The 26,245-nt window shown below is 43.0% G+C and overlaps 1 protein-coding gene across 1 annotated transcript in view; it reads right to left on the minus strand.

Moving 5' to 3' along the window:
• Positions 1–26,245, minus strand: part of LOC126354245 (sialin-like) — a 125,749-nt gene that overhangs the window by 48,995 nt on the left and 50,509 nt on the right. The window contains exons 4-6 of the mRNA XM_050003747.1: positions 16,645–16,729; positions 6,571–6,785; positions 393–545 (exon numbers count right to left, since the gene is read on the minus strand). Of these exons, the coding sequence (XP_049859704.1) occupies positions 393–545; positions 6,571–6,785; positions 16,645–16,729 (453 nt within the window). The remainder of the gene's footprint in view (positions 1–392; positions 546–6,570; positions 6,786–16,644; positions 16,730–26,245) is intronic.

A 26,245-nucleotide genomic window follows, 5' to 3' on the forward strand; every position in this document is an offset into this window, starting at 1 on the left:
GTACCTGTATGTGTTTTAAGTTTTAAAAAAATTACCATAGCTCTGAATCATCTGCTTTAGGTGTTAGTGGTTAGTGATAGCAGGCATGATGTGACGTGACGTACAAACAGTATTCTCAAGGGAACTGATAGGTACCAGTAAATTTAATGGAATCGCAATCTTACAGAGGGAGTAGGAATCTTGTGCTAAGCTTGATAAAAGTCAGCTCCTAACAGTATCATTTCATATCCTGGAAGAATGGACCGTTGTTTCGACCAGTGTAGCAGATTATTTAGTGTGCTTACTGGCGGCTGGATGGCTGTTCCGAGAATTTGTCGAAACGTTGAATGTCAGGTGTCTGCTCTGTTTCACTGTGGATGCTGTTCGGACCATTACTGAAGTTGTGTACTCACGCTGTGCATGTCGAAGTGCATGATGTTGGCGAGGTAGAGCGGCAGCGAAGTTATGAGCAGGTAGAAACTCCAGTCAAACGTGATCAGGAAGGCGACCATGGCCCAGACAGCCGGCGTGGATATAACACTCCTCCAGGGCACAGGCAGTTTCTTCTGCAAAGTAAAACAGAGTACAGCTTCTGTCACGCTGCTGATGTTAAGTGCTAGTTGCTGTTTAATTACTGAACAAAACTGAGTACATTATCACGAAAGGACAGAATTAATAAAATACAATCTCGTGACTTAAAAATAAAGAGAACGAGAGAGAGTTTGGAATCATATAATGAAAAATATTCCTTATAATTATTAAAAATGAAGCATAAGCCTCGTGTACGGCCACTAGCACAACTCATGCCATTAAGACATTTTGGTTTAAAAAACTCTCTTCAGGTAAAAAATAAATGAGAGAGGAAACAAGAAGCTCCGTCTTCACAAAGAGATGTGATTACCTTCGAGGAAAATGATTTTGCAGGTTTGGGCAAGTGGCTAAAAGCTGTCATATACGTGGAAATTGGAAAGAAGGAATAATCGTATGGCACCGTTGGATGGGAAACACCAAGGCATTGTTCAGCTGCCTAATCGGAAAGCAATTTCATTAACAGCAAACAACGGTCCATTTTCACGCGGCGAATGAAAATTCTGTCTCATGAGTGTCCTTTGAGTGTAGGTGACAGGAATGGATGAGTGTACAGTGTGGTGTCAAGCCACATAGCCTTTTCTCTCGAACAAGAGCAAGGGAACTGTCGGGTTTAAGGCACCCATGCGAGAGTCACATAATCTCGCTTCATGAGGCATTGTGGAAATTTTTTGAACTTAATCCAAGACACTGGTAAAACCTTCAAGCCACCACCCCTCCTCCCCTTGTCGGAGGAATACTAGTGGTGAGTATTTTTAGGCCGTTTATCGAGAAGAAATTTGAAAGCATCGAGAATCAAATAACATATTTAGGGGATTACTGAAGAATGGGAAACAACCCATCGGCTTTGGCCAATGATATCAAAAGTTACCAGAGATGATGTATTGCACAGATTTAACAGCAACGACGAACGACGAATGTTGAGAACCAAAGGAATGTAGGACAGACAGAACAGATGGTAGACATATACCACGTACATTCATATCTCGAACATTATGTTGAGTATATCGCTTATTTGAGTAATAGTATCCTATTTTTCAGTTGACCTATATTGCTAAATTGAAAAGTTGGATACTATTACAAAAAAGAAAGAAAAAGAAAAGGGACAGAAGTAACGTTAGCATGGAATACCTCATCTGATACATATGAGTTGTATTCCGAAATTCAGTTTACCTATATAGCTTAGCTGCAGTACAGTATACAAATTTTATGTCAACTTTTTCGCCTTCGCTAGCACTACCATCCTATTTTTCAACTGACCTATATAAGTCAAATAACGTACCGGTACGGGATACAAATTTTTGGTACGCCGGTCTTTTTGGCTTTGATAGTACTACTATCGACTGAAAAACATCGTAGTAATATTAGTGATACCGAAGGCGAAAAAAGAACGACAACTGTAAAATTTGTGTTCTGTACTGCAGTTGGCAAACCCTGCTTCAAATCTTCCGTATTCATAGGAACAGATAAAATTCAGTTGGCCCATATTTAGAACCAGAAAACGAGAGTGGATCGTTTCAAGTGAAAAGTGAAAATGCACTTTGTTTTTTATAGTTTGACATCCAATAAATCGTGTACAACTTCGCCTGATCTGGTTGTCACAAACTCTTATTTGTAGCAATACCTGCAATTGAAAATAAAAGCTGTTGTTCACTACGCAGTGCCGGTGTAGTTTAACAGACGATTGTTTATACATGTATGAAAAGAAGAATCGAATATTTTACAGTTGAATATAGCTGTACTATCTTGTGAAACAGCGCGGTGATTATGACAATTGGCTTGCACATGGCGAACGTTGCCTTGGAAAACCCATCCAACCTCATTAATTTCGGTTTCTTATTAATTTCTTAAGTCATCTGAGAATTATAGCGAATTTGAGAACATTTTCTCAAATAAGCCACGGTCGTTTCCTTTCCTTTATCCGCTTCTTCAAATCACTGTGTATTGTGTACAGTAGAGCAACAGTTCAGAGAATGCGATTGTTTGTATCAGCGTGACAATGCACCCTACAATAGAACAGCATAAGTGAGGAAACGTTTTGTGCACATGACTTAATACTGCCATTTTTACTATTCGAACGGTATCAAAAGTGAGTGACACTTCGACACGAAAATTAGTCTACTTTGCTTATTTTCATTCGCTTATGGTATTATAGTTTTGGGTAACTCTTCCCATTCTACAAGGATATTTTTGGCTCAGAAACGGGCGGTTCGGGCAATAAGTGGTGTGAGTTCACGAACCTCTTGTCGACCCCTACTCACGAGTCTGGGTATTTTGACACTGGCCTCTCAATAAGTATATTCCTTATTGTCGTTCCTTGTTACCAATATTAGTTTGTTCCCAAGAATAAGGAGCTTTCACTCGGTTAATACTTGGCAGAAATCAAATCTGCTTTTGGATTGGACTTTCTTAACTCTTGTGCAAAAAGGTGTGCAGTATACTGCTGCATCCATTTTCAATAAGCTGCCACTCGAATTCAAAAAATCTTAACAATAATCCTCGCGCTTTCAAATCAAAACTGAAGAGTTTCCTCATGGGTCCCTCTTTCTATTCTGTCGAGGAGTTCCTTGAAAAATTAAGCTTTCTTCTTCTTCCGTATCCGGATGCACCAATTATATCTTCCCTTCCCAGTAATTAGCAACGTAGTTTGCTTTGTCATTGACTCTCAAAATATCATCTTTAGTGCATGTTATAGACATATCTGGGCAAATCAGTAGGTGGTCCAAGTCCTGTATTGTTCTGCATTCACAACTATCGCTATCACTGTAACCCCATTTAAATAGATTTGATTTGCACCCAGTTACTCCAATAGGCAGCCGGTTTAATGACCTCCAAGTTGTAAAAGGTAGTTGAAATTCTGCAGATCCCTCCTCAAGTAGTTCCATTGTGGAGTGTGGCACCATTTCTTCCCAAAGAGCCGCCTTGCAACGGGCTTGGTGGCGAGCTCTTCAGTAGTTTCAATGAAACTCCTGCGGGATTTCAGCCGGACACGTTGTTTTCGGTGCATATGCATCGGGTGTCGAGGATCATTCTTTTGTTTTGATCTTTCGATCTCGGCGGCTACTTGTCTGCGGATAGTGGGTGGTGCTATGCCTATGATGGAATAAATGATGTCTGTGGGAGTTGGTTTGAGGCATCCTGTGGCAATACGTACAGTTTCGTTTACGGCGACGTCAACTTGCTTAGTGTGAGCAGAGTTCCTCCAAACTGGCACCGCAAATTCCGCTGCTGAGGTACTCAGCACCAGACCCGTGGTGCGCAAAACATGTGGTTGAGCTCCCCACGATGAACCTGTTAGCTTCCGCAGTATGTAGTTCCTGGCACAGACCTTTTTTTTTAGTGTTGTGACAGTGCTGCTTAAAAGTAAGTGTTCTGTCCAATGTTACTCCCAGGTATTTTGGGCTGTTTGTATGTTTCAGCTCTTCCCCTTGCCACGTGACTCGGAGTTTCCGTTTGGCTTGTTTGTTCCTAAGATGGAAGGCGGATACTTGAGATTTACTAGGGTTTGGTTTGAGATTATTGCCGTCGTAATAGGTAGCAAGTTCTGTTAAGGCTCCTGTGAGATTCTCCTCCACTTGTTCAAAGGTTTTATCCTGTGTGGCCACTGCTGCATCATCAGCATATATGAACATTCGTGTCTGGTGGCTGATGGGAAGATCATTGATATAGATGTTAAATAATATTGGAGCCAATACACTACCCTGTGCAAGTCCATTTTTCTGGGTCCTCCATCGGCTGTTTTTAGATTGTAAGGTTACATAGTAGTGTCTGTTCTGTAGCATGCATTTCACGAACATAGAAAGGGTGTAGTCCTTAGTAACATTATACACTTTCTGGGTAAGCAACTTATGGTTAACTGTGTCATATGCAGCACTGAGATCCAGGAATGCGACCCCAGTTACTTCTCCTCTCATAGCCGCCTTCGATGTACTGTGTGAAATTAAGGATTTGGCCACAGCATTATTTCCCTGGTCGAAATCCAGCTTGTTTGTTAATGAGGGCTTTGTCCACATAATCAGCTATGCGTTTGAGGATCATTCGCTCCAGCACTTTAAATAAATGACAAAGCAGTGAGACAGGCTGAAAATTTTTAGCTTCATCTGGGTCTTTCCCTGGTTTTAGTAACGCAATAACCCGAGCTTTCCTCCACAGTTTAGGAATTTGCATTGTTGTAATACAGTGATTCTTTAGCTCTAGGATCCATGCTTGTACTCCCGGTCCAAAATGTTTAATTTGCTCAGGTCTCAGATCATCGAGGCCAGCGGCCTTACTGTTCTTCAAATCGTTGATGGCATCTTGTAGCTCCTGAATGAAGAACGGGCGAGCTAGGAAGCTAATCTCCTCGTTCAGTTTTCTTTTAATTTTGCCATTCCTGATCTTCCTTTTAGTTTTTCCGTTCATGAGTAGTTGGTGAGCTATCTCATCAGGTGTAACTTCACTGTAATTTGGTTGTGGTTCTGTTGGGTCGTTGTTGAGGCTTTTGACCAGCTTCCATGCCTCCCTACTGCTGTGCTTCACGTCCGTCTCTTGTAGGAGATTACACCACTGTTCCTTTCTCGCTTCACAGATACCAGACATCAGTACCTCACCTGCCTGGATCGTTTCCTCTGAGAAGGTGTCCTTATTGTACAGTTCTTCATACTTTTTCAGAGCTTCCTTGCTGCTACCATTGAGTCCAGCGATATACTGGGTGCGGCACCCTCTAGGTATGCGCCGTCGAGAGATTTTCTTGACAAGGTCTATAAAAGTTTCATATGATTGTATCTCTGGTTTAATTTCCAAGATTTCCTTATCAAGGTCCTCTGTGAAAAGTTCCCAATGAGCTTTTTTGAAATTGAAGCGTCTCTTGAAGGGCATTACATCTGATTTGATTACTGCAGTAATGCAGAAAGTTATTGCTCTGTGTTGCGATCTTGGAACTGGGTCCTCGATTTGCTTTACAGTTTGCAGCGATACCTTTTCGGAGACAAAGATGTTATTTGGATTATATCCTCGTTTCCATCTTCCGCTGTTAAATGATGCAGGCAACTTTGGGTCATGTATCAATTTCAGTTTAGCCTGGTCTGCCCAGATCTCCAGCATTTCGCCATCGTCATTTGTCTCTTTATAACCCCATGCGAGACCATGACAGTTAAAATCTCCTACTACTACTTTAACGTTTTTTGAATGGAAATTTCCAGGCTCCGTAAATTTGAACCTCGCACTGGGCGGTTTGTACACGCATGTTACAGTACATTAATGTAGCTCAATAGTTAAAATTTCTATATTTTCTTCGCAATTAACCTGATTCTTATTGTATTGGTGATAGCGTTTTACTTAAACTTATGGACTGACTTTTTTCAGGTTCATGAACATTTATTTTTATCTGTTATTACTTTTATGTTGTAATTTCATGTACTGGCGCGTTCCATAACCTTGGAGATTTGCTCCTCAATTTGGTCCTACGGAACTTGACGTGTAAATAAAAAATAAAATAAATAACACTCGTGAAATGGACCGGCCTGCCTAGAGTCTCGACCTGAATCCAATGGATCACGTGCAGGATGAGTTAGAATGTTGAGTTCCCTCCAGACCCCAGCAGACGAAATCACTGCCTTACCTGTTATCAGCTCTTGACGTAGAACTGTCAGCCATTCTTCCACAGATATTCAGACATCCTCATTGGAAGTGTCCCCGACAAAGTTGCACCAGGCATACAGGCAAAGAGTGGTGGACATAGACTATATTAATGTTCACTAATACGTGTCTGTACAGTTCTGATCAGACGGTTTATGCGAGTATGTGTGAGAGGGAGAGGGTGGGGGAGATGAAGCTTCAACTACAGTAATCATATTCAAATGGATGTAGGTTTCATTAATTTTGCTTGCCCAGAATAGACTAGCATGGAGAATGCATCAAAGCAGAATTCAAACTGAAGACGGCAACAACAAAAACTTCGTATTCATACCTAAATTTGGTGATTTGATCGAGTGCAGCCTCGTATTCGGTTTGTAATTTGCGTACCCTGGCGCTCGACACGATGCTGGCCTGGATGTAGCGGCGCTCGGCCGGGTCTATGCGCGGGTGTCGCGCCGGCGAGTCCGCGACCAGCAGGTACCAGGGCACGCACCACAGCAGCCCCAGGCCGCCGAACACGTAGAACGCCAGCGGCCAGCCCGGCGCCGTCTCGCACAACGCGCCCGTCGCCGCCATAGATGCCACGATGCCCCAGTACATGCCTTGCCACAAAAAACGTGCCTTCACCAACACCTAGTTTACTAGTACGCGCTGTGGCTGCCTGCTTCTTACAGCGACTGTTTAACCTGAATTTTTTTCTGGAGGAAGAAAACTTTTCTTTTATGCTGTAACGCTCTTAGATGATTTTTTTAATGATTGCAGGTGCATGATTCACACAGAAATATGTACCCGTTTTCAAAATGTACTTTATGCATTTGGCTCTTTTATGGACTAAAATAACTGAATAAATTGAAATTTCACCATTTTCATAATGGTAAAATATAACAATAATAAAAATATAACAATAATAAAACTATTCATGTATACCATGGAATATAACTAACCAACCTAAAAACTAAAAAACTAAACCCCAGCAGAACAGGCCATCGAGGCCCAACGGTACCGATCGGCCGCCGTGCCATCCTCACTCCTCAGGCGTCAGTGGATGCGGATATGGAGGGAAAGTAGTCAGCATACCGCTCTCCCCGCCGTATGTCAGTTTACGAGATCGTAACTAAGCAACTACCAACCACTTCCCTCTATTCAGGCGATCACAAGCTGCTGCGTTCTGCTATAGTGACTTACTGATATTTTTATAGTGAAACTCAGCAGTTGGCAGCACTTGTACGTGATAAAAAGATTGAACATTCACAAATATGTGTACACAAGGTTTCCACTCGGTAAAAATATTTCCGTTCCATGTAAGGGACAGCAGTATTTAATGTACACAATTGTAGTCAGTGGGTATGAAAGGATTAAACACCGCATCCACACACACACACACACACACACACACACACACACACACACACATGCAGCCGCCCGGTGTGGCCGTGCGATTCTAGGCGCTTCAGTCTGGAACCGCGTGACCACTGCGGTCGCAGGTTCGAATCCTGCCTCGGGCATGGATGTGTGCGATGTCCTTAGGTTAGTTAGGTTTAAGTAGCATAGTGCTCAGATCCACTTGAACCACACACACACACACACACACACACACACACACACACAAATTGCAGCGGGTAGTTCATGAGTTCCAATATGTCAAATAAAAATGAAAGTGTCTGCATACAGTGGAGTAACTAGGGTAACTGGCGCCCAGGGCAAATTTCACACACTCCCCTCGCTGTCCACATTTCGCATTGCTTGCAACAATAACACGATTACAAAAATGTTGAGGCTATCGTTGCCACTTATTGACACATTGCCTGTTGGCTACTGCCTCGGATTGTGACGCTTGTTTGACGGCTTCTATGGCGTTTTGCCGGCACGAGTGACGGACTGGTCCGCCACCAGTAATGGAGAGTGAAGCTGTAACAATTCCATCCACTCGTAATGGTGAAACGTCAGAAAAATCTTCAGCCGAAGAACCCGAGTCAGAAGCCAACAGCCAGTATGTCAATAAAACGATTCCCTTTTGATTGTTTCGATGCCGTCGATGGAAAGGTCGTAACAAGCAAAACAACAAACGCAAAATATATTCTTGACACTTTTGTTCAGTTGGCTCATTTGGCTCATTGAGAATGACTCTAAAATGCAGCCAAAAAGCTGAAACAAATGTCTGCATACCCGAGAGAGGTAGGTCTTATGGAACTGTTGCTCAACACAGTCCAGTCCGAAAGTTACACCTCCATATCTACACGGTGTTCACAGATCCTATTACAGGCTACTACAGATTTTACAGCGGACTTACTACACAAAAGTTTTGGTGCGGAACCTATGTGGGCTCTGCTGAACCGTTGGTCACCCCTGCTCTGTATGTGGGTGATTTCTGTATTTGGGCTAGCTTCCACTCAGTGGCCTCTGCAGAACGTCAGGTCCAGGGTGCCATCCAGTGCACTTCCATACGGACACTCTCGCACGGTTCTCGGTTCTCTCCTCTTAAGCCAAGGTTCCTGCAATTCTGTCATCGCACTACCGTCCAAACTGGACCACAGCTCTAACTCAATACGCAATACCTGACTGTGGTCTCCGATTTTCGTCTCATGGATCGTCTTTTTGACAACAATCTTACTTGGTTGCCATCATCTGAAGGTTGGCTGTTTGTGTAAGGTCAGTGTCCTTTGCTTCCTTGGCCACACTTCTTGGGGTTTGGATCATTCAACTCTTGTCCACCTTTACTGGGTACTAGTTCTGTCTCCTCTGGACTATGGTTACTTAGTTTAGGGATCAGCTGCTCCTTCCATGCTGCTCCTCTTGGATCCAGTTCCCCATCATTGTATCCATTTAGCCACTAGTGCCTTTCATTCTAGCCCTGTAAATAGTCTTCTGGCTGACGCTGGGATCCCTCCAGTTACGCTTCAGCGGTCCCAGCTCCTGGTTTCCTGCCTCATCACTATCCGCTTTTCCATTCTCACCTTTCCTATTCTGTTCTTATTGTGGCTTCAGGTTGTCGCCCACCCATTGCCTGCCTTTGGGTGAGTTTACCAGTTGGGATCCACCTCGCTTCTCTCCGCCATGACTTCCATCTCCGCACCCCATTTGTAGCTGTGAGGCTCCGCTCACAATGATCTATATTTTGCGGGACTGCCCTAGGTTTTTTGCTCTTCACACTAAATGCGTACTCTCAGCTTTCTTGTCTCGGGTGTTAGCAGAAACCCTAGCATGGTTACATCTGACCTCGCTGAAAGTGGTTTTTCCTCTCAGGTTTAAGTCTTTGTATTTTACTCTGGAATTTGAGTCCCACAGTGTTGTCGTTGGTTATAGAGGCCTTGACCTTGCCTCTGTGCCAGTTAGTCTCTCTCCATCTTTACCCTCCATTTCCTCTGGTCTGTTGTGCAGTTTTGTTTCCTCTCTTCTTGTGTCTTCTGCAACTTGTGACCCTTGCATCATAATAATGCTATGGTATCGATGTCAGAAAGGGTTGGTGGCAGTGCTAGTACCCCATTTTGTGTAGCGTTTCCGGGGCACCACTGCTTTCCATGTCTCCACCCAACCCCTCCTGTTCTTTCCTCTTCCTGCTACCCTGACATTCCTCTTTCCTCTTTGTTTGGGCGTTACCTCTTCCCCTAGATTGGACTGTGTTGTTTCTGTTGCTCCTCCCTTGACTTCTGTCATCCTATATCATGGGACCAATGACCTCACTGTTCAGTCCCGTCTCACCAAATCAACCAACCAACCAACAACGGGAAGAAACTGGGATATACAACGACACTGATAGCGTTGTTGCGTAAAACCGGGTGAAACACAAAACACCCAGTGTACTCGTACAACACCGGAAACAAACGAAAATGAAACTCGTAATAAGAACAAAAAAAGTAAAAGAGACTCGTGAAACTAACAAAAAACGAGTTTCGTAAGTGGGAGTAAAAATTAAAAGCAACTATAAAGATTTTTAAGAAAGGCAAAATGAGGACCATGGGCTATCTGAAGAAAACAATAACTTTTGTATTAGAATGAACCATAGAACCCAAAGGATTTACAGACCTTGACTGCAAGCAGGTGTCGACTAAAATCAGTGGGGAAAGTTGAAAATTTGTGCCAGACCAGGATTCGAACCCTGATTACTAGGCAGATGCCATCTTTTTTTTCATTTTCTTTTCGTTATTTATCATGACATTTGGTGGTGGAAGATGTCACTTGACAAACTGACACACGTTCAAGTTCAGCGTTGATCCCTTCACGCATATATATAGGTGAACCAGCACTCTGACTGATCATCCAGACACTGTGGTCATTGCACCTGCACGGACTACTTTAGCACACCCCCTGTCAGGCCCAAATTCTCAACTTGTCCATGTGTTAAAAACGCAGTGCCCCTTGCTCATTAGCCTCATTACACTCGGCATTTCGCCTCTTCTCGTAAGAATTTGACCCTGGTGTGCATCTGCACTGTAGAGATCACTGACCATCTCGCCTTATATAGTTCTTTTTGATCCATCAGAAGGTCCTGGTTCGAATACCTATCCAACATATATTTTGAATTTTCTTCATTGATTCCAATCAGCCAATGTCTGTAATGCGTTTGTATACTAATTCATAATGGTTGCTGGATCAAAAAATGGCATCTGTTCTCATGAACATGTCTACTTTTGGACAGACAGTACATACGAGATGTGGTTGGAAAGTTTTAAGAATGCATCACCAACTGCTTATTGGTTTGGGGGCAGGTACATGGAGGGTGGAGAGTGAGTCATTGTCTTGTGCTTGAACGCATTTTGACACGAAACTGCGTTTCCTTTATTCAGTTCGTTGTAGCAGCTGATTGCGTGCGGGTCTATTAGGGCTTGTTGCCGGCTTCTGTCTGCGTAAAATGAACGTAAAAGCGGAGTTACGAGTTTGTGTGAAATTTTGTTTTAAAACCGGGAAATCAGCTTCTGAGACTATTAATAACAGCTTTTTGAGATAATTTTATGAGCCAGTCAAATGTTTTTCTTTGGTACAACAGATTTAAAAACCGACATGAATCACTTGAAGATGAACCATGGTCCGGCTGTCCTTCCTCTTCAAAAGTGAATGAAAATGTTGTGAAAGTTCGCGGCTTAGTGCGCTGTGATAGTTCACTTACAATTATGGAGATGGCTGATGAACTTAATTTAAGTTTCTATGCACTTCAGTCAATTTTAACTGAAGGTCCGTTAAATTCGTTCCCAAAGTGTTGCCAAGTGACCAGAGAAAATACCGACATTAAGTGTGCCAAGAACTGATTAATCGGATTAATAATGACCCAGATTTGTTAAAAAGGGCAATTGCAGTTGACTAATCGAGGGTATATGGATATGATCCTGAAACCGAAGTGCAGCCTTCGCAGTGGAAGACTCCAGGTTCACCACGGCCGAAAAAAAGCACGCAAAGTCGGTTGAAGGTGAAGACAATGTTGGTGAAATTTTCGATTCTATCGGTGTTGTCCATCATGAATTTACCCCTGGAGGAAAAGGCCTCACTGTGGAAAGACGATGGGTGCTACACTATGACACTGCTACGGCTCATCGTGCCTTCACCATCGTTGAATTTTTGACCAAATTCAAAATTCCTGTGCTTCCACAACCACCTTATTCCCCTGATTTGGCCCCTGCGGACTTCTACCTGTTTCCTAAACTGAAATTTTTACTGAAACGGAAGCGGTTTGACTCGATTGAAGACATCCAGGCAAACACGAAGAACGTCCTTAACACCCTTCAGGAAAAAAATTCCAAGAATGTTACCAAAAGTGGAAACACCGTTGCAGTCGGTGTGTTCAGTCAGAAGGAAATTATTTTGAAGGAGATTCATGAAAGTAGCATGTAAGTACAACCGTTGTAAAATTACAAGCCCATTCTTAAAACCTTCCAATCACACCTCGTATATTGTCTGTTCGTTTGGACACCAGATCTAAAATTGCAGCAGCAACACGCAGACATGTTGTCAGTACACATGCCTACGTGTAGCTGCTGGAATGTTTAGATCTGATGATGGGTGTAAAACAGAAACCACTTACCAGTTTCAATAAATTAACATGTGACCAAGACATAGACTTGAATAATCTTAGCATAGGATTTGGGGACAAAGATATCGCAGACGCGGAGGAGGGCAGTACACGGAAGGCAGAGGAAACTGACGTGATTATGACCCCACAGGATACTAATGAGGAACGTATGCAAACTAACAACAGGCAACCTCCAGACTAACTTTCAGGTGGGGTATTGATAGGAGGGATTAAAATCTTTACACAGTCATGCAAGACTACAAAATTGCGACTCTTAATATAAACAACATATATTCATACAGGGTGTTTCAAAAATGACCGCTATATTTGAAACGGCAATAAAAACTAAACGAGCAGCGATAGAAATACACCGTTTGTTGCAATATGCTTGGGACAACAGTACATTTTCAGGCGGACAAACTTTCGAAATTACAGTAGTTACAATTTTCAACAACAGATGGCGCTGCAAGTGATGTGAAAGATATAGAAGACAACGCAATCTGTGGGTGCGCCATTCTGTACGTCGTCTTTGTGCTGTAAGCGTATGCTGTTCACAACGTGCAAGTGTGCTGTGGACAACATGGTTTATTCCTTAGAACAGAGGATTTTTCTGGTGTTGGATTTCCACCGCCTAGAACACAGTGTTGTTGCAACAAGACGAAGTTTTCGACGGAGGTTTAATGTAACCAAAGGACCGAAAAGCGATACAATAAAGGATCTGTTTGAAAAATTTCAATGGACTGGGAACGTGACGGATGAACGGATGAACGTGCTGGAAAGGTAGGGCGACCGCGTACGGCAACCACAGAGGGCAACGCGCAACTAGTGCAGCAGGTGATCCAACAGCGGCCTCGGGTTTCCGTTCGCCCTGTTGCAGGTGCGGTCCAAATGACGCCAACGTCCACGTATCGTCTCATGCGCCAGAGTTCACACCTCTATCCATACAAAATTCAAACGCGGCAACCCCTCAGCGCCGCTACCATTGCTGCACGAGAGACATTCGCTAACGATATAGTGCACAGGATTGATGACGGCGATACGCATGTGGGCAGCATTTGGTTTACTGACGAAGCTTATTTTTACCTGGACGGCTTCGTCAATAAACAGAACTGGCGCATATGGGGAACCGAAAAGCCCCATGTTGCAGTCCCATCGTCCCTGCATCCTCAAAAAGTACTGGTCTGGGCCGCCATTTCTTCCAAAGGAATCATTGGCCCATTTTTCAGATCCAAAACGATTACTGCATCACGCTATCTTCGTGAATTTGTGGCGGTACAAACTGCCTTAGACGACACTGCGAACACCTCGTGGTTTATGCAAAATGGTGCCCGGCCACATCGCACGGCCGACGTCTTTAATTTCCTGAATGAATATTTCGATGATCATGTGATTGCTTTGGCTATCCGAAACATACAGGAGGCGGCGTGGATTGGGCTCGCTATTCGCCAGACATGAACCCCTGTGACTTCTTTCTGTGGGGACACTTGAAAGACCAGGTGTACCGCCAGAATCCAGAAACAATTGAACAGCTAAAGCAGTACATCTCATCTGCATGTGAAGCCATTCCGCCAGACACGTTGTCAAAGGTTTCGGGTAATTTCATTCAGAGACTACGCCATATTATTGCTACGCATGGTGGATATGTGGAAAATATCGTACTATAGAGTTTCCCAGACCGCAGCGCCATCTGTTGTTGAAAATTGTAACTACTGTAATTTCGAAAGTTTGTCCGCCTGAAAATGTACTGTTGTCCCAAGCATATTGCAACAAACGGTGTATTTCTATCGCTGCTCGTTTAGTTTTTATTGCCGTTTCAAATATGCTGGTCATTTTTGAAACACACTGTACATCAGACTACAGGCTTTACAAATTGTCTCTTTGCAGCGGTTGTTGATGGTTACAACAAGTTGTGACAACTACATTGAAAGAAATACGTGGCTAAGAGGTAACAAGCAACCAAGAAAACTGTTGTCGTATGACAAGATTGCTTAAGGTTGGTTTGCAATACACAATGAAAAAGTACTGGAAAATGTTATAACTGTGACAACGGAGGTACAAGATTTGTTGCTAGACAACATCTACAGCACTCGAGCTTGAATAACAGGTCGTGTCGTAGCCGGTTCTTCAGAGAATAAATAGTCCATCCTATACCAGGTTCTTATTGAACAACGCTCGTTGTGGCTGACCTTAATTTTGAAGTTCGAAAACAGATCAAACAACTAATTTTAATTACTCTGATGAATTAAATACTGTAATAGACGGGCTTCACAAGATGGACACCCAAATAAATTTTTACCTTTGCGTCACAGAATTCCTTGAGCAGATTAGCCAGAATTTATGTCTTCGATACTTTAAGGAAAGACGTGACATTACGTTCCAAGTGTCAGTCGTACTCGCAACAGTGTTGTATACGGTAGTGAATGCATATGTCGGAGCTAAGCAAATTCGAACGTGGTCAAATTGTTGGTGTTTCTATGGCGCGTACTTCCGTAACCAAGGAAGACGAGGTATTTCGTGTTTCAAGAGGCACCGTATCGAAGATTTATACCGCACACAGGGCAGCGGAAAAACATCGTCTGACAAGTCAATACGCGGACGACAGTGTGTCTTTAGTGATCGTGACAGATGGCTATTACAGAGGATTGTGACCAAAAATCAGGAGACGACAGATGCAAAAGTCCCTACAAAAGTGAATGTCGCACTCGCGAAATTGTCAGCAGCAAAACCACATGAAGAGAGCTGCATAAGCGGGGAACAGCAAGGCGATCTGGAGTTCCAAAAGCACCGAAGCCAAAATCGTGGACTATGGAGCAATGCAATAAAGGCGACCTTGTATGAGATGATCAGTAAGACCAGGTGCTGATAATTAATGTGCAGTTCTCACGGAGGTCCAGCGGGGGCTCTAATTACTGTACGGCACCGAAACTTGTTAGATATGCCTACGCGTTAATGTGGAGCTGATGTACGCTGGAAAAAAAAAAATAGTTCCAATTTTGGCCAGCAAATGCAAATCTGACATTACACAACATATCTTCGACATTTCCGGTGCCCATGTTGAACAAATTGTGTAAGCGACGATTAATAATAAAATCGACATGATGCCTTTCTCACTTGTTTAGCATTTTCCGCCCATGTCCCGTTCCTAATCCATTACATATGGAAACATTTCTATGCGCCTTTCTTGCATTCACAGTCCCAGATTTGCAGCTGGTAGCCAAAACTCGAACCTATTTTTTCCAGCGTAAATCGATTCCGTAGTAAGGCATTAGAATATCCACCAATGATTCGCTGCCGAACGATAATTACGGCCCTCACTGGACCTCTTTGAGTAGCTGCCATTTAATTAGCCAGTACTATGTTTAACAGGTGGATCAGTATTTTTAAACCTTTCAATATTACAATAGATAAATAATATTACTTATAACCACTTGGACAGAGATTTCAAATGAAAAAAAGAAATTAAAAAGACAGCAAATAAAAAGTCTTAGGAACTTTAAAAAATTATATTTAAACCAATTAATTGAATAAAAATAATGATCCTATTTATTTAGCTAAAGATATAATAGAAAAAGGTAGAACGCACCCGACAAGATTCGAACACACAGCCTTGATCATAACAAGCAAATGACTATGCTACAGCACTCTTCTGAAACCATTGCTATTTCGAAGCTCATCAGAAGAAATACTGACTGCTGACCTTTAGGACTGGAAGTGAAACAGCTTTCTAGCGAAGAAAACTCTCAAATCGCATGGTATTGTAGGGTGAGACAGAGAGGTATACGTACAGCCGCCTAATTGTGAATGTCCACTGTTTTGGACCACTGGCACGACATGTTAACTCTGTGTCATGATTTCTTGTGTTTAGTGTGGATGACTGCAACGATAGTGACGTGTTTCTATTGTGAATGAGGATGACAGAGAGAGATATGCATACCTATTCTATCGAAAGTGATGGGTGTAACCGCTGTATATAACAGCCATGTATTAACGATGATATCCTGTTGTGTGCTTATCCTTTTTAGGTAGTTTGGGGGTATCGTTGCTAATATCCTATTGTACAGCTTATTACACCACGTAATTTTGTTTCTACTACTGTGTGTATGCTTATGAGCAAACTCTTGTGTGTCCCTGTTGGATTGTTAAGTTATGATATGATGACAGACTAATGGAGCGCTACATTGACCACTGGCGTGATGGTGTTCTGCCTGCTGATATCAGTTTCAAACTACTGCGGTACAGAGACGAAAACGAAAGAGAAGTTTGTGAGGTGTAGCACGAAAAACTTGTCTCAGGAATTAGATCTGCATACCAGGGTTTTCATTTTGTGGAATATATGCACACAGCATTACTGAATGGTCAAGAAGAGATAATTATACCTCCGGCGTTATGTCGGGGACTAACCATGACGAAAACAGAAGTATTTCAGCGGGTAAAACGTCGTTCAGCCGCTTGCAACTTACCCAAGAACACTATTGAGAACCTGCTTCTTTCGTGGTCAGGGGCCCAGCTGCATATGAGAGTCTGTACCGTCGGTACAATACCGCCCTAGAATGCAAGAGGGGCAAGCGTTAATAGACGTCTAGCCAATGTTAAAAAACGATTATTTCCGTAGCTACTGTGGAAAACTATTCCTTAAATCCGACGGAAAGAAAACAAATTGGCATTTGCAAGAGTTGTTAAAGCAGACAGTTTAGAGTTAGGCTTACTTCACTGTGTAAAACCATAGCATAAAACAACAAATTGTATACTGAAACCAATCATAATTTCGTTTATTAATACTGTACTACGCGTGAGGATTAATACTTTGTGAATGAAAGAAGTTATTAATGCTCATCTTCATAAAATCATGGATATTGGATATTGGATTACATTTAAAAAAAGGCTCTGAAATTAGTTGACAATTTTGCTGTTTGATAAGTGAAGAGGATATCAAAAGCACACTGGCAAAATCTTTATCGTAAAAGACAAATGTTTTAATTTTTTATATATATTTTCTAAGACAAAAAAGAAAACACACCAGAAATATATTATCCGAATCGGAGGAAATCGATAGATGTGATGTATGTGTGCAGATAACAAAATAATTCCAATTTCAGAAAGACTAGATTATTTATTCAAGAGAAGTGCTCCAGAAACTCAGCAAGTCAATAACGCCTTCGTCCACCTCTGGCCTTCAAGCAAGCAGTTATTCGACTTGGCATTGATTGATGGAAATTATGGATGCCCTACTGAGGAATACCACGCGAAATTCTGTCTTATTATAGCGTTAGATCGTCAAAATTCCGAGACGGTCGGATGGAACTGATATGAAAATCAATGGCACTCTAGACCATCACTCCTGGTTGTCGGGCCGTATGTCGGGCGACAGTCAGTTTGGTATCACACCGCTGTCCGGGGGGGGGGGCCTCCAGACATACCTTCACTCTGTAATCTCAGCGACTAGAGTAGAATTGTCTACCGTGATGATCCCCGCTTCGAATTGAGCTCCGATGACCTCAGACACGTGTCTGGAGACGTCCTGAACAGCGGTGGGATGCCAACCCTCACTGTCTTTCCTTATCAGGACTCCTTTGGTCGTCATGTGCGGCAACCTTACAGCACAGTGGCATGTCGACGATATTCTACGCCCCCTTTTGTTGCCCTTCACTGCAAGTCATCCTGGGCTTACATTTCAGCAAGATACTGACTGGCCACACACGGCAAGAGTTTCTACTGCTTGCCTTCGTGTTTGCTAAACTGTACGTTGGCCAACAAGGGCGTCAGGCCTCTCCCCAGTTGAGGACCTTTGGGTGGGCAGGTGGGCAGGGCCCTCCAACCAGTTTGGGATTTTGCCGCTCTGACACGCCTATTGGACGATATCCCTCAGGAGAACTTCCAACAATCTATCAGCGCCATGCCGAATAACTGCCAGAGGTGGACCAATGCGTTACTGACTTTCTCAATTTGGAGCTCTTTTCTTGAATAAATCACCACTTTTTCTGAAATTGTAATCATTTGTTTGTTTGCACACGTACGAGGGTAATCCCAAAAGTAAGGTTTCGTATTTTTTTATAAGTACAGAACTCTGTTTGTGTGGCAGTTGGTCACACTGTTATGAAGAGTGTTTCATGCGCTGTCCGTAAACATGCGCACGCCGCGCTGAGGCGCTCAGTCTTGGCTTGGCAGCCGTTCAGATTGGAGCTCCCGTTGGGTGTTACCTCCAAGAGCGATTACGCTCAGTTATTCGGTTTTTGAACGCAAAGGACGCTGCGACGATTGAAATCCATCGCCAATTGACAGAAGTGTATGGTGAGTCATGCATGGATGTCAAAAAAGGCCATAAGTGGTGTAGAGAGTTTGTAAGTAGGCTGTTTAGGTTTTTTATTGGTAACGCTACGTAGCGTTCTGTATGAAAATCACTGGCTGTGCTGTGTGCAGTCTGTGGCGGGTTTGCATTGTTGTCTGCCATTGTAGTGTTGGGCAGCGGCAGCTGGATGTGAACGGTGTGTAGCGTTGCGCAGTTGGAGGTGAGCCGCAAGCAGTGGTGGACGTGGGGAGAGAGATGGCGGAGTTTTGAAATTTGTAAGAATGGATGTCATGAACTGATGTATACATTATGACTATTAAGGTAAATACATTGTTTGTTGTCTATTAAAATCTTTCATTTGCTAACTATGCCTATCAGTAGTTAGTGCCTTCTGTAGTTTGAATCTTTTATTTAGCTGGCAGTAGTGGCGCTCGCTGTATTGCAGTTGTTTGAGTAACGAAGATTTTTGGTGAGGTAAGTGATTTGTGAAAGGTATAGGTTAATGTTAGTCAGGGCCATTCTTTTGTAGGGATTATTGAAAGTCAGATTGCGTTGCGCTAAAAATATTGTGTGTCACTTTAAGCACATTCGTGTATAATTGTTCAAAGGGGACGTTTCAAGTTTGCAGCTGGGCGGACCGAAATTCCCGACGAACAGAAGAGCGTGAGACCATCAGTTTCTGAGGAGACAGTGTTGAAGGTCGAGCAAAGCATGCGTGAAGATCGTCGGATCATCCTGTATGATCTCTGCACGTTGGTTCCTGAGGTTTCGGGAAATACCGCTCACAGAATTTTAACGGAAACACTGAACTACCGGAAGGTATGCGCAAGATGGGTGCCACGCATGCTGACTGAGGACCACATGCGGCAACGAGTTGATGCTTCCTGCGCATTTCTTCACCGCCTTGGAGCCGAACAGGACAACTTTCTGGACTCAATTGTCACCGGTGACGAAACCTGGGCATACCACTTTACACCGGAAAGTGATTGAGCTCCGACGACGAGGTGAGAGAAGAGGTTCATAACTTTCTTAACAGCATAGTGGCGAGCTGGTATGATATGGGCACACAAAAACTGCCACAGCGTCTACAAAAATTCATCGATAGAAATGGTGATTATGTCGAAAAATAGTTAAATGTTCAAGCTGTAAACTGATGCAAATCATTGTAGAAATAAACAGATCTATGTACTTATAGAAAATAGGAGACCTTACTACATCTACATCTACATCTACATCTACATCTATACTCCGCAAGCCACCTGACGGTGTGTGGCGGAGGGTACCCTGAGTACCTCTAACGGTTCTCCCTTCTATTCCAGTCTCGTATTGTACGTGGAAAGAAGGATTGTCGGTATGCTTCTGTGTGGGCTCTAATCTCTCTGATTTTATCCTCATGGTCTCTTCGCGAGATATACGTAGGAGGGAGCAATATACTGCTTGACTCTTCGGTGAAGGTATGTTCTCGAAACTTTAACAAAAGCCCGTACCGAGCTACTGAGCGTCTCTCCTGCAGAGTCTTCCACTGGAGTTTATCTATCATCTCCGTAACGCTTTCGCGATTACTAAATTATCCTGTAACGAAGCGCGCTGCTCTCCGTTGGATCTTCTCTATCTCTTCTATCAACCCTATCTGGTACGGATCCCACACTGCTGAGCAGTATTCAAGCAGTGGCGAACAAGCGTACTGTAACCTACTTCCTTTGTTGTCGGATTGCATTTCCTTAGGATTCTTCCAATGAATCTCGGTCTGGCATCTGCTTTACCGACGATCAACTTCAAATGATCATTCCATTTTAAATCACTCCTAATGCGTACTGCCAGATAATTTATGGAATTAACTGCTTCCAGTTGCTGACCTGCTATTTTGTAGCTAAATGAAAAGGGACCTATCTTTCTATGTATTCTCATCACATTACACTTGTTTACATTGAGATTCAATTGCCATTCCCTGCACCATGAGTCAATTCGCTGCCGATCCTCCTGCATTTCAGTACAATTTTCCATTGTTCCAACCTCTCGATACACCACAGCATCATCTGCAAAAAGCCTCAGTGAACTTCCGATGTCATCCACCAGGTCATTTATGTATATTGTGAGTAGTAACAGTTCTATGACACTCCCCTGCGGCACACCTGAAATCACTCTTACTTCGGAAGACTTCTCTCCATTGAGAATGACATGCTGCGTTCTGTTATCTAGGAACTCCTCAATCCAATCACACAATTGATCTGATAGTCCGTATGCTCTTACTTTGTTCATTAAACGACGTTCTCTATTAAAAGTGGTCTTCGTCTAAACCTATTCTTTCTTACGCCACAAATTATATTGTATCCGAACATTATGAAGAGCTCGTTCTTGTCAACCATCGAAATAAACATATAGCTTTTGATTGACTGCGCATTCACTGAATAATTTGGTTAATAGCTACAGTCACTCTAGGAACAAATGCCACGTACTAATTCTTGGCAGCACAGATTCAGATATCGACGTCCAGTGGTGATCCGACCTGGAAGTTCAACAACACTCTCTTATTGTGCTATTGTGCTCTCTACTACTGGCACTTTTTAACACAGGGTGGTCCACTGATCGTGACGGGCCAAATATCTCACGAAATAAGCGTCAAAAGAAAAATCTACAAAGAACGAAACTCGCCTAACTTGAAGGAGGAAACCAGATGGCGCTATGGTTGGCCCGCTACATGGCGCTGCCATAGGTCAAACGGATATTAACTGCTTTTTTTTAAAATAGGAACGCCCATTTTTAATTACACATTCGTGTTGTACGTAAAGAAATATGAATGTTTTAGTTGGACCACTGTTTTCGCTTTGTGATATATGGCGCTGTAATAGTCACAAACATATGGCTCAAAGCTTTAGACGAACAGTTGGTAACACGTAGGTTTTTTAAATTAAATTACAGAACCTAGGTACGTTTGAACATTTTATTTTGGTTGTTCCAATGTGATACATGTACCTTTGTGAACTTATCATTTCTGAGAACGCATGCTGCTACCGCGTGATTACCTGTAAATACCAAATTAATGCAATAAATGCTCAAAATGATGTCCGTCAACCTCAATGCATTCGGCAATACGTGTAACGACATTCCTCTCAACAGCGAGTAGTTCGCCTTCCGTACTGTTCGCACGTGCATTGACACTGCGCTGACGCATGTTGTCAGGCGTTGTCGGTGGATCACGATAGCAAACATCCTTCAACTTTCCCCACAGAAAGAAATCCGGGGAAGTCAGATCCAGTGAACGTACGGGCCATGGTGCTTCGATGACCAATCCACGTGACATGAAATATGCTATTCAATACTGCTTCAACCGCACGCGAGCTATGTGCCGTTCATCCATCATGTTGGAAGTACTTCGCCATTCTGTCATGCAGTGAAACATCTTGTAGTAACATCGGTAGAACATTACGTAGGAAATCAGCATATACTGCACCATTTAGATCGCCATCGATAAAATGGGGGCCAATTATCCTTCCTCCCATAATGCCGCACCATACATTAACCCGCAAAGGTCGCTGATGTTCCACTTTTCGCAGCCATTGCGGATTTTCCCTTGCTCAATAGAGCATATTATGCCGGTTTACGTTATCGCTGTTGATGAATGACGCTTCGTCGCTAAACAGAACGCGTGCAAAAAATTTGTCATCGTCCCGTAATTTCTCTTGTGCCCAGTGGCAGAACTGTACGCGACGTTCAGAGTTGTCGCCATACAATTCATGGTGCATAGAAATATGGAATGGGTGCAATCAATGTTGATGTAGTATTCTCAGCACCGATGTTTTTGAGATTCCGTATTCTCGCACAATTTGTCTGCTACTCATGTGCGGATTAGCTGCGACAGCAGATAAACACCTGCTTGGGCATCATCATTTGTTGCAGGTCGTGGTTGACGTTTCACATGTGGCTTAACACTTCCACTGTCCTTAAATAACCTAACTATCCGGCGAACACTTGGATGATGTCGTCCAGGATGCCGAGCAGCATACATAGCACACGCCGGTTGGGCATTTTGATCACAATAGCAATACATCAACACGATATCGACCTTTTCCGCAATTGGTAAACGGTCAATTTTAACACGAGTAATGTATCACGAAGCAAATACCGTCAGCACTGGCGAAATGTTACGTGATACCACGTGCTTACACGTTTGTGACTATTACAGCGCTATGTATCACAAAACAATAAAAGTGGTCCAACTAAAACATTCATATTTCTTTACGTACTTCACGAATATGTAATAAAAAATGGGAGTTCCTATTTTAAATAAACGCAGTTGATATCCGTTTGCCGGCCGCTGGTGGCCAAGCGGTTCTAGGCGCTTCAGTCTGGAACCGCGCGACCGCTACGGTCGCAGATTCGAATCCTGCCTCGGGCATGGATGTGTGTGATGTCCTTAGGTTAGTTAGGTTTAAGTAGTTCTAAGTTCTAGGGGACTGATGAGCTGAGATGTTAAGTCCCATAGTGCTCAGAGCCATTTGATATCCGTTTGACCTATGGCACCGCCATGTAGCGGGCCAGCCATAGCGCCATCTGGTTTCCCCCTTCAATCTAGACAAGTTTCGTTCTTTGTAGTTTTTTCGTTTGACGCATATTTCGTGAGATATTTGGTCCGGTCACTATCATTGGACCACCCTGTATAGTTAGGAGGAGTTTACTAATCTTGCGATCCGACAGACCGATGTGCGACGTCAGTGCACAATAGCTAAGATCCGACAGACCGATGTGCGACGTCAGTGCACATTAGCTGTTAGCAAAAATTTATCTTCAGCTTGTGGTCCAAAGATCTTTACAATTAATACCTGATGACCTGTTTGCATATACCGGGTGTTCAAAAAGTGCCCGCATCTCGTGGTCGTGCGGTAGCGTTATCGCTTCCCACGCCCGGGTTCCCGGGTTCGATTCCCGGCGGGGTCAGGGATTTTCTCTGCCTCGTGATGGCTGGGTGTTGTATGCTGTCCTTAGGTTAGTTAGGTTTAAGTAGTTCTAAGTTCTAGGGGACTGATGACCATAGATGTTAAGTCCCATAGTGCTCAGAGCCATTTGAACCATATGTTCAAAAAGTCAGTATACATTTGAAAACTGAATAAATCACGGAATAATGTAGATAGAGAGGTTCAAATTGACACACATGCTTGGCATGACATGGCGTTTTATCAGAACCAACAAAATACAAAAGTTCCAAAAATGTCCGACAGATGGCTCTTCATCTGATCAGAATATCAATAATTAGCATAACAAAGTAAGATTTAGGTTATATGGCCTCGGGCAAGTACAGAAAAGGCAACAGCTTCAAAGGGTGCGGGGCAAAGTCAGGACACGCGAGGACCAAGAAGCAATCGGTATGGTAATTGAAAACTGTCGAAGCTGCATTGGTAAAGTACCGGAACTTCAAGCGCTGATAGAAAGCACCGAAGCTGAAATCGTTATAGGTACAGAAAGCTGGCTGAAGCCAGAGATAAATTCAGCCGAAATTTTTACAAAGGCACAGACGGTGTTTAGAAAGGATAGATTGCATGCAACCGGTGGTGGCGTGTTTGTTGCTGTTAGTAGTAGATTATCCTGTAGTGAAGTAGAAGTGGATAGTTCCTGCGAAATATTATGGGTGGAGGTTACACTCAACACCCGAGCTAGGTTAATAATTGGCTCCTTTTACCGACCTCCCGACTACGCAGCATTAGTGGCAGAACAGCTGCGAGAAAATTTGGAATATATTTCACATAAATTTTCTCTTAGGTGGAGATTTCAATTCACCAGATATAGACTGGGATACTCAGATGTTTAGGACGGGTGGTAGGAACAGAGCATCGAGTGACATTATACTGAGTGTACTATCGAAAATTACCTCGATCAATTAAACAGAGAACCGACTCGTGGAGATAACATCTTGGACCTACTGATAACAGACCCGAACTTTTCGACTCTGTAAGTACAGACCAGGGAATCAGTGATCATAAGGCCGTTGCAGCATCCCTTAATATGGAAGTTAATAGGAATATAAAAAAAGGGGAGGAAGGTTTATCTGTTTAGCAAGAGTAATAGAAGGCAGATTTCAGACTACCTAACATCAAAACGAAAATTTCTGTTCTGACACTGACAATGTTGAGTGTTTATAGAAAAAGTTTAAGGCAATTGTAAAATGCGTTTTAGACAGGTACGTGCCGAGTAAAACTGTGAGGGACGGGAAAAACCCACCGTGGTTCAACAACAAAGTTAGGAAACCACTGCGGAAGCAAAGAGAGCTTCACTCCAAGTTTAAACGCAGCCAAATCCTCTCAGACAAACAGAAGCTGAAAGATGTCAAAGCTAGCGTAAGAAGGGCTATACGTGAAGCGTTCAGTGAATTCGAAAGTAAAATTCTATGTACCGACTTGACAGAAAATCCTAGGAAGTTCTGGTCTTACGTTAAATCAGTAAGTGGCTCGAAACAGCATATCCAGACATTCCGGAATGATGATGGCTTTGAAACAGAGGATGACACGCGTAAAGCTGAAATAGTAAACACCTTTTTCCAAAGCTGTTTCACAGAGGAAGACCGCACTGCAGTTCCTTCTCTAAATCCTCGCACAAATGAAGAAATGGTTGTCATCGAAATAAGTGTCCAAGGAATAGAAAAGCAACTGAAATCACTCAACAGAGGAAAGTCCACTGGACCTGACGGAATACCAGTTCGATTCTACACAGAGTACGCGAAAGAACTTGCCGCCCTTCTAACAGCCGTGTACCGCAAGTCTCTAGAGGAACGGAAGGTTCCAAATGATTGGAAAAGAGCACAGGTAGTCCCAGTCTTCAAAAAGGGTCGTCGAACAGATGCGCAAAAATATAGACCTATATCTCTGACGTCGATCTGTTGTAGAATTTTAGAACATGTTTTTTGCTCGAGTATCATGTCGTTTTTGGAAACCCAGAATCTACTCTGTAGGAATCAACATGGATTCCGGAAACAGCGATCGTGTGAGACCCAACTCGCTTTATTTGTTCATGAGACCCAGAAAATATTAGATACAGGCTCCCAGGTAGATGCTATTTTCCTACACTTCCGGAAGGCGTTCGATACAGTTCCGCACTGTCGCCTGATAAACAAAGTAAGAGCCTAGGGAATATCAGACCAGTTGTGTGGCTGGATTGAAGAGTTTTTAGCAAACAGAACACAGCATGTTTTTATCAATGGAGAGACGTCTACAGACGTTAAAGTAACCTCTGCCGTGCCACAGGGGAGTGTTATGGGACCATTGCTTTTCACAATAGATATAAATGACCTAGTAGATAGTGTCGGAAGTTCCATGCGGCTTTTCGCCGATGATGCTGTAGTATACAGAGAAGTTGCAGCATTAGATAATTGTAGAGAAATGCAGGAAGATCTGCAGCGGATAGGCACTTGGTGTAGGGAGTGGCAACTGACCTTTAACATAGACAAATGTAATGTATTGCGAATACATAGAAAGAAGGATCCTTTATTGTATGATTATATGAAAGTGGAACAAACACTGGTAGCAGTTACTTCTGTTAAATATCTGGGAGTATGCGTGCGGAACGATTTGAAGTGGAATGATCATATAAAATTAATTGTTGGTAAGGCGGGTAGCAAGTTGAGATTCATTGGGAGAGTCCTTAGAAAATGTAGCCATCAACAAAGGAGGTGGCTTACAAAACACTCGTTCGACCTATACTTGAGTATTGCTCTTCAGTGTGGGATCCGTACCAGACTGGGTTGACGGAGGAGATAGAGAAGATCCAAAGAAGAGCAGCGCGTTTTG

The sequence above is a fragment of the Schistocerca gregaria genome, chromosome 3, assembly GCF_023897955.1.
Source record: "Schistocerca gregaria isolate iqSchGreg1 chromosome 3, iqSchGreg1.2, whole genome shotgun sequence".
NCBI classification, from domain to species: domain Eukaryota; kingdom Metazoa; phylum Arthropoda; class Insecta; order Orthoptera; family Acrididae; genus Schistocerca; species Schistocerca gregaria.